The sequence below is a fragment of the Callospermophilus lateralis genome, chromosome 7, assembly GCF_048772815.1.
Source record: "Callospermophilus lateralis isolate mCalLat2 chromosome 7, mCalLat2.hap1, whole genome shotgun sequence".
In the NCBI taxonomy this organism is placed as follows: Eukaryota; Metazoa; Chordata; class Mammalia; order Rodentia; family Sciuridae; genus Callospermophilus; species Callospermophilus lateralis.
In genome coordinates this window covers 103039475-103048968 of record NC_135311.1, presented here as the reverse complement: position 1 = coordinate 103048968, position 9494 = coordinate 103039475, and the positions used below count along the sequence as shown (strand labels likewise).

General features: G+C 38.0%; 1 protein-coding gene across 2 annotated transcripts; it reads right to left on the bottom strand.

Moving 5' to 3' along the window:
* Positions 1 to 796: 796 nt before the first annotated feature.
* Magoh (mago homolog, exon junction complex subunit) lies at positions 797 to 9285 on the bottom strand. 2 transcript variants are annotated; one of them, XM_076862745.1, is made up of 5 exons: positions 9142 to 9285; positions 7065 to 7123; positions 5158 to 5268; positions 3377 to 3459; positions 797 to 833 (listed from the first exon to the last, which is right to left on the bottom strand). In XM_076862745.1, the coding sequence occupies exons 1-5, from the start codon at positions 9227 to 9229 to the stop codon at positions 812 to 814; spliced, it is 363 nt and encodes a 120-aa protein (XP_076718860.1). In that variant the 5' UTR covers positions 9230 to 9285; the 3' UTR covers positions 797 to 811. The 2 variants fall into 2 exon arrangements, with proteins under 2 accessions (XP_076718860.1, XP_076718859.1); XM_076862744.2 differs by lacking the exon at positions 797 to 833 and adding an exon at positions 1199 to 1435.
* Positions 9286 to 9494: the final 209 nt, after the last annotated feature.

Genomic DNA, 9494 nt, shown 5'->3' with positions numbered 1-9494 from the left:
AAAAGATGGTGGAATGAGATGGATATGATTACCTTAAATACATGTATGAAGACACGAATGGTGTGAATATACTTTGTATACAACCAGAGATATGAAAAATTGTGCTCTATATATGTAATATGAATTATAATGCATTCTGCTGTCATATATAATAAATTAGAATAAAAAAATTTTTTTAAATGTGTTAAAACAAGGTATTTACCCCTACATTGAAATACAGATGTGTCTATTAAAAGATGTTTTTAAAAAACTCTAAACACAATTTATTGAACTCAGGCACTCAATCACTGAACTATTTTATTTTGAGACTGGGTCTCACTGAACTGCTTAGTGCCTTGCTTTTGCTGAGGCTGGCTTTGAACCCACGATTCTCCTGCTTCAGTCTCTCAAGCTGCTGGGATTTCAGGTGTGTGCCACTGCACCCAGCCCCAACCACAATTTCATACCTAAAAAATTAACACTACTTCATTATTGTCTTCAAATACCAATGTTCAAATTTCCTCATTAATGTCAATTTGGGTCATGATCCAAATAATCCATACACTGCATGGACTGTGGGGTTTTTTGTTTTGGTAGTGCTAGGTAATGAATCCAGGTCCTTAGGGATATTAGGGAAGCACTCTACCACTAAACTACACCCAGCAATTAATGTGTCTTTTTAAATCTCCTTTATGCGTTTCTGTTCCATGTCTTGTTTTTCTTGCAATTTATTATTTTTCTCAGTACTAGGAATTGAACTCAGGGGCACTCGACCACTGAGCCATATTCCCAGACCTTTTTGTATTTTATTTAAATACCTTATTGTATTATTTTATTGTAAGCCTTCTGGATCCCTAAAATTTTTGAATAGGGTCTCACTGAGTTGCTTAGCACCTTGCCATTGCTTAGGCTGGCTTTGAACTCACAATCCTCCTGCCTCAGCCTCTCAAACCGCTGGGATTATAATTGTGTGCCCAGCTCTTGCAACTTATTTAAGAAGCCAGGTCATTTGTTCAAGAATTTCTTTTCCTCTGAATATTACTAACTGGATTCTTACTCTGTTTTTAAACTTTTTTTCTCCATTTACTTGTTTCCTGTAAAATGGTAGTTTCCAGAGAATTGGTAGATATTTTGGTAATACTTCCACACAATGTTGGTGTTTTACAAAGTAACGGAGGAATGCTCATATGTTCAGGTTTTTATAAAATAAAAATTTGGATTTTATCACATATTTATTAAAGACAATCATTTACAGTTTATAAAAAAAATACTGCCTTGATATACACAAAAATCTCCTGATAGTAGTAATTAAAAACAACTTCTTCCACCCCCCTCAGGTCCATACTAATATTTCATTTAAATTGGTTTAATTTTGAAGTGTAATCCAATAAGACTGAAGACCAAGCACTTTAGGTCCTGGACAAGATAATAAAATACTCGTAAGCCTTCTGGATCCCTAAAATGTAAGAGGGGAAAAAAATTAAAATGCTGAGAAAAACTGGCAAAAAAAATCCTTCCAAAACACAATCCAATTAATAACCTGATTATTTATCTACCAAAATGCTTCTTGTGAAGCATTAAACCTTTGAACAGCCTAAAACCCATAAAGAAATATTACAAATATTAAAATGAAATATTATGAGGGCATTTAAATATGTTGGTTTTTGGGGGAGACGGGTACCAGGGATTGAACCCAGGGGCACTCAACCACTAAGGCACATCCCCAGCCCTATTTTGTATTTTATTTAGAGACAGGGTCCCACTGAATTGTTTAGTGACTCGATTTTGCTGAGGCTGGCTTTGAACTTATGATCCTCCTCTGCCTCACTCTCCTGAGTTGTTAGGATTATAGGCATGTGTCACCACACCCAGCTTGATATTTCCTTACTTCAGTGGCTCAGGAGGCTGAGGAAGAAGGATTGTGAGTTCAAAGCCAGTCTCAGCAAAAGCGAGGCACTAAGCAACTCAGTGAGACCCTGTCTCTAAATAAAATACAAAATAGGGCTGAGGAGCGGCTCAGTGGTCGAGTACCCCTGAGTTCAATCCCCAGTACCCCTCCCACCCCCAAATCATGATTAATATAACATTTCAATATTTTTTATGCTTTTCAAAAACTGTATTTTTTAATGTACACACACAGCAAAAGACTAAAAAGATACATTTCAAGATATTAACAATGGTTATCTAAGATTATGGGCAATTTTTCCCTTCTTTTCTATTTTTTATATATTTCCTGTGCTTTCTACAATGAACATGTATTGCTTTCAGAATTAGAAACAACCTCCTCCCTCCTTTTTAAAGTGGTACTAAGCAGGACCAAGATGCTGAATATTACTAGGCATCAATATCAACAAAAATACTGAAGGAAGACAATTAAACCCAACATTTACTAATAGTGATCCATAACTAATTCCAAATCCTCAAAACACAGAGGAGTCAAACAGGTTGTTGGATTCCAGACCCTTTAAAGCATATAGATTTGTATTGCAACATCGTAATTTGCCCCACTGACAGTATGAATTTTTAAATTCAGATATTAAGAGATTTCAAATTTAATCAACACTTTAAGAGGTGCTGGATTGAATGGTCAACAGTGACTGAGAAAGCTTCTCAGACTCGGATATGGTACAGTTTATTTCAAGAACTTCTTCATGCATACTTAATTTTCTATTCTGGGTGCTTTGATACATTAGTGTGTGTGTGTGTGTATGTGTGTGTGCCACTGAGAAAGTTTTAGTATCAATGACTGAAACACGAAAAGTAACAGAAGTAGCTTTTAAAAATACAGCTGGCCCAAATCTGCAGAGGATCTTTATCATTCATGGGTCCAACCACCCATGGATCAAAATGTATTTAGGCCTATAACAGCAGATTTTTTCCCTCTTTATTCCTTACAGTATAACAACTATTTACATAGCATTTATCCTGTATTAGGTTTTTTTTTAATATATATTTTTTAGTTGTTGATAGACCTTTATTCATTTATTTATTTATTTTTATGTGGTGCTGAGGCTTGAACCTAGTGCCTCACATATGCTAGACAAGCGCTCTACCACTGAGCCACAACCCCAACCCTGTATTAGGTATTATAAGTAACCTAGAGATGATTTAAAGTATACATGAAGATGTACATAAGCTATAAGAATGTGTTAAACCATTTTATATGAGACTTAAACAACCACAGTTTTGGTGTCTACAGTGGGACCTGGCACCAATCCCCTGTGGATACTGTGAAATGACTATAATGTGGAGTCCCTTTCTAATGAGGGGGACAAAGCTGCCCGGTTCTGTCCTGCAATTGCACCAGATCTTCCCATAATGGTCCCAATTTGGTTCAAGTTTCTTATTAATCTACTCCAAGATAGACACAGTGGATATAAGGATCATACATACTTACTTAGATTGATTAACATCAATAAGGGAACCAATTTTTGATGTTGTGAAAGAAATGTGTTCATCTCCAATGACGATTTCAAGCTCCTAGAAACATTTAAAAAATCTAAGTTAGGCAGAACTGAAATTTTCATCAAGTACAGGGAAGGGGCTCACTACTTCCAAATCACTCACACTCTACTATAGATAGCCACATAGAAAAAGTACCTTATTTTAACCATTAAACTGTGATGGAAACAAACAGAGATGATACTGGATAAGCCCTTGAGAAACTCATCTGCCTAGAGAGAGTAGTGTCCTCAAGGACAATCATGTAAGATTTAAATTTACATACCACTTTGTTAAGTGACGTGGATAGATCTGGTATCCAACCTTTCTGGACAACATGGAACAAGGAAAATTATCCTAGATCTTGGGTTTGATCTCAGCTTTGCTACTTACTAGCTGTATGACCTAACTATCTATATGATTGCCTCCTCTTTGCCACATATTGTTCTTAGTGCTTAGGACAGATTAATAAAACCAAACCAAACACATATCTGTCTTTGAAGAACTTATATTCTTCCAGTGAGACCTTTTTTCCCACCTTATTTTTAAAAAAAGAAATATTTAAAAAATCTATCTTCCATGCTTTTTCTTCTTTTGGTACTAGGGATTGAACCCAAGAGTGCCTTAACACTGAGTTACATCCCAGTCCTTTTTATTTTTTGAAAAAAAAAAATATTTATTTTAGGTCTCACTAAGTTGTGGAGGCTGGCTTTGAGCTTATGCTGTTCCTGCCTCAGCCTCCACCAGGTGCTGGGATTACAGGCATGCACCACCATATCTGGTGCCATCTCCCATTCTTTCTTCTTCCTCTGTCCCCTAAAGCTGGAGTGTATTCTTTCTACTTGTGATTTTAGATTTGGTACTATGTTTTAAATCTATTTTATGTGGTCATACTACATGTATCTTTTTACTTTTTCCATTCAATATTGCTTTTTAGATTTTTCCATGTTAACATAGATCTTAAAAATTTTTTTGGAATAAAAAACAATGTGACAAAATTCTTCTATGTATCTCCTTGCAGGTATGTGAAAATTTTCCTAGGAAAATTCCTAAAAGTAGGATAACAGTATTCTCAGGGGCTAGGGATAATAGTTCACTTGTAGAGCATCATAAAAATCAGTGGAATACACAAACATTTTTAAAGATCACAAGATTTTAAGATGGAAATGTGGGCTGTCCAAGATAAGGAAAATCAAGGAAATCAATTAGAAATCTGGATTATGATGGCTGCAGTCAAGGTAGAAATATCTTTTTGGTTAATTCAGTTAAATAAGACAATGGCTCTTATTTAATTCCCAAAACAATCTTTAGAATTTTATACACACACACACACACACACACACACACACACAAAAATATGTGTCATGAATTAAATACATATAGTCACTTGCATGATTTCCTTCCATTAGGTTGTGAAATAACTATTTTTTATTTATCTCTATATCCCTACAATGCTTTGTCCAGAGAAGTTACTCAATATGTGAGGTAGAGAGCAAAAGGTCTAAGAGGAGAGATCACAAGAAGCAATTCAGGGCTGGGCTCTGGGTAGCCTGCAACACCACTTGCTGTCTCTGGTCCTCTCTCTGGAATTAATGTTTCCTTAGACAAAATGCTAGTTATCTGTTTCATGCAAGGCTCAATTACATGCACATACACATGCACACATTAAGCAGAGCAGTAAATGTTATCTTTTTTGTAAGAATTCTGTATTACAAGAACAGTCAATAAAATACACACCTGCCGGCCTACTCGGTCAGGAGGAGGCCACAAAGCATCATCCTCTTTGGTAATTTCACTGTCATCAATTATTCTCTTCAATTCCTCCATCACACTTTTATGTACATAGGCCTGAAAGCAGGTTAAAAAACAGAACTTAGGTTGTATTTTTATGGAGTACTCTGACTCAGAGAAGATAAAAACAACAGCTCCTGAAGACCTATTTCTGTGCAGTTGGGCATAGTAGTGCATTAGCCTGGAAAACTGAGTGAGATCCTGTCTCAAAAAGTAAAAAGGTTGGGGATATAGCTCAGTGGTAAGGTACCCTGGGTACAATCCTCAGTACTCCCCCAAAACAAAACAAACTAAAAACACTTTGTACGCTAGCCCATCTTGAAAAAAAATGTAAGGATGCTGACAATTATGGAAAAGTGTAAAATCAATTGCTCATTAAATAGTTATTAAAATACATTGACTTTGGGCTGGAGTTGTAGCTCAGTGGTTGAGCACTTGCCTCGCAAGTATGGGGTTCAATCCTAGCACTACATAAAAACAAATAAAGGCACTGAGTCCATATACAACTAAAACAAAATTTAAAAAAATACATTGACTGTTAAGATATTTTCAAATGTAACAAAGTGGTAAAAGGAAAAAATAGCTTTGACAAAGTCTTTCCATGTTGAGTTAACATAGTTCTTGTTCACTAGTTTTAATTTTTTTTTGGTATAAAAAACAATGTGACAAATCATAACAGAATGGAAGTCCATGGAACTGTACTAAGGCATGCTGTGTTAGTCAGTTTTTCGTCACCGTTACCAAAATACCTGAAAAGAACTAGTTAGGGGAGAAAAAGTTTAATCTGGGCTCATGGTTTCAGAGGTTCAGTACGTGGTCAGCTAATTCCATTGCTCTGGGCCCTAGTTGAGGCAAAACTTCATGGGGGAAGGGCTTGGCAGAGGAAAGATGCCTGCCAGGGAGGTGGGGAAGCAGAGGGAAGGGCAGCAGAGAAGAGGTCACAGAGAAGATAAACCCTTCTAGGGTATGCCCACAGTGACTTACCTCCTCCAGTCACAACACACCTGCCTATAACTACTGCTTAGTAATTCAAATTATAAGTTCATCAAATGGATTAATCTATACCAATGTGGTTATAGCTCTCAAAATCAAACTATTTCACCTCTAAACATTCCTGCATTACTACATGATATTTCTTTGGGGTCAGGGGAGTAGGACAAGCATCTCATATCCAAAGCATAATATATGCACAGATCTGAATTCCAGTTGTTAACCTCTTACTAGCAAGGATGACTGTGAACAGGCCCCATCTGGGCCTTCATTTTGTTATAAAGAGGATATAATACCTCCCATCATATGGGCTTATAATCAGGGTTAAATAAGATCATATGTATGATCTTAACACCTGGTGCCATGCATGGCATCTATCATGTATTCAATGATGCTAATTGCTTTCCATGATCCCTTTTTGCTTTCAGATGCAAATTAAATAGCTCTCTTCATTGAGTGCTATGTGCCGAGAGGAATATACCAACTGCTTTAAGAATAACATATTTAATTCTATGACAGTATTTGAAAGGGACAATGACTTTATTATCCCTGTTTCTGCATATGAAGAAACAGAGACTTATTAAGTTCAGCCAGGAAACTTGTCCAAGGTCACACAGGTTAGTAAGCAGCAGATTGAGGGATCCAACCAAGGCATACCAGACTTCAAGTAGCTATCAGTAATTGATTCATAATTATAAAATAAAAACTGAAATACATAAATAAAATAAAAAAGAAATAATCTAGAAGCTGTTTATAAATAGAGATCTACTTCCCCAGTCCTTAACTTTAAATACTATTCCTAGAAAGAGCAAAACCAATATAAGGCAGAAAGCTAGACTGAAATGAAAATGAAAGGCTCATACCTCTTTTCTGATCATGACATCATTTTTGTAATTACTGTTGTTGGCATACCTCAATTTACCTGTAAAAGGCAGAAAATAAATGCAATATACAGTAAAAACATATGAATAAAGCATTATTGGTCTACCGAGACTATTACCTGTTGCCTAAAATGTATCCTAACTGTTCTTCAAAGGGGCTGTCAAATTTACTATATACGCCTTGGAGTTTCAATACTACTAGCCTTTTCAGGTTATCAATTCAGGCTACTAGCCTCCCAGCCAAAAATTCAGGTAACACTGAACTACAGTTCAAGCAAAAGGCAACCACCTATGTAAAAGAACAAATGCAGACTGTTTTGTGACTCAGACAAATCACAGTTCTGCAGATTAATATTCTCAGCTGAAAATAAGGATTGTAGTTGATAACTTACCTGCCAGAGGACATGTGAAGGCACATTGAAAACTGTAGGATGCTGTTTATATGTATTATCATACAACCATGTGACAATCTGATATTTCTGTGATGAAAAGAATGTGCTTTTATCACTGAACACATTTGGTACACAAGGCCCTCTGTGCATATGAAGAGTGAACAGGCTAGTTTGGGGAATATGGCAGGGATGAAGGAGAAGATAGAAAAAAACAGAAAACATGATTTTCCCCCCACTATGGAAGACACAGGTAAGAAGAGCCAAATAAAAAGCCTTTTCACTTTTTCTCTACTTCAAGTTTCATTTCATGTAACTTACAATGGACAATGTGATGCAGGAACAGATCTACATGGTTAGGTTAATCTAATACTTTGATACCATCAATGGTTTCCCTCTGCCTTCCTGACAAAACCAAACTCCTTATTATAGCAACTAAGCTGAACCCCTGCCTTTCTTTGTAACCTCTCTCCTACATAATCTTTAATCACAGCTGGTGTCAAACACTTTGTTTCTGCCTGAAACATCTCAAGCACTTTTTAGCTTTCAGCCTCTTTGCTGTGAATCGTCCAAAACACAACTCCTACACAATTCTGCACATCCTTCCAACTCAAGTCATAGTATGCAGGAAGTTTTCTCTGACCCTCAAGTTAGATTAGGTGCCTCCTCTTTGCTTCCAAAGTTTCCTTTGCTTCTTTATGCCACAACACCTAATACACCATTCTGTCACTGTTTACAAATCTATCTCCCTCACAGTTGAAGCTTGTCAGATTCATCTTTGTACCCTCATTTAGTTCAAATTTTCTATTCATCTTTGACTCCTCTCTCCTCCACCAGTGTGCCTTCCAAATATTACCAGTCAAGCCTAATTGGCTCTGCACCCAACACTATCCTAAATCTTCTCCATTTCTATTAATTGGTACCCTAGTCCCAACCAACACTTCCTCATAAGTGACCATTTCCACTCTTGCCCATTCTGCACCCAATTGCTAGAATACTTTTTCAGGAATAGATAACATCTTTCCTTTGCTTCAAAATTTCCGACTGTGTCCTGGTCTATAAACACATGGTGTAGCCCCAATCTATCCGACATAATCTCCTACTATTGTCCTCAGAGCTCAACTATTGTTCAACCATCACACTGGCTATCTGAAACATGCCTGGCTTGTTCTTGCCCTTGACATTTGCTACTCCCTCTGTAAAATGCTCTTCCTCCTGAGCTTCATGAGGCTGGCTTCTTCTTGACACCCAGGTCTCAGTTCCAATATCCACTCTTCAGAGAGCGCTCTAAAGGCTACCCTATCTTAAAGCAGCTCAACCAGCAATTATTTCAACATTTTGCCTTTTCAGGATCAATCGTCACTGTCTGGGATCATTTTGTGATCCCTCTCCCAGCGTTGAAACAGAAGTTCCGCGAGAGGATTAGTTTGTCTATCCTTGTTGCTGTATTCCTAGAGTGGAACACAGCAAATGTAAGCAAACCGATCACAACTAGCACTAAACAGAAGCCGCTGCACACGGATAGAAAGAACTAAGAGCGGAGAAAGAGGGTTCCTTCAGACCCGGTCTGCTCGGGTCTCAGTCCCTTCTTCTAGTTCCAGCCCATTCCGGACCCCAGGGATGCCCCCAGGCCTAGTCTCCACTACCGGCGCGCGAGAAGCCGCTCTTACCGTCGGGTCGGAATTCAAACTCCAAGAACTCGTGGCCGAACTTGCCTTTGTGACCCACGTAGTAACGTAGATAAAAGTCACTCTCCATGCCTAGCAAAACGGAACTAAGACCGAACTTCAGAAGTGAACCACAATGCCGCGATCGGCGGCCGATAATGACGTTTACGGTGGCGCGCGGAAGTGACGTCAAAGAAAGGGCGTGCTCGCGGTGTCTAGGTTCCTCCTTCCCGGAGGTGGGGAAAAGCTTGTTCCTCTTTTCCACCCCGGGGCGGGAAAGTGGAGGAACTTCTCTGTGTGTTTTGGGCATGAGGTGGAGGTTGCCGGCGGTCGTCGTGCTTCTTCTTCAGGGACTG

Excerpts from the sequence above, each read along its gene's own strand:
- Magoh (XM_076862744.2), bottom strand. The coding sequence starts at position 9,229 with ATGGAGAGTGACTTTTATCTACGTTACTACGTGGGTCACAAAGGCAAG. Across the intron at positions 5,269-7,064 it reads ATGTCATGATCAGAAAAGAG|GCCTATGTACATAAAAGTGT; the intron begins GTATGAGCCTTT and ends ACCTGCTTTCAG. Across the intron at positions 1,436-3,376 it reads ATTGATGTTAATCAATCTAA|GGATCCAGAAGGCTTACGAG; the intron begins GTAAGTATGTAT and ends CTTACATTTTAG.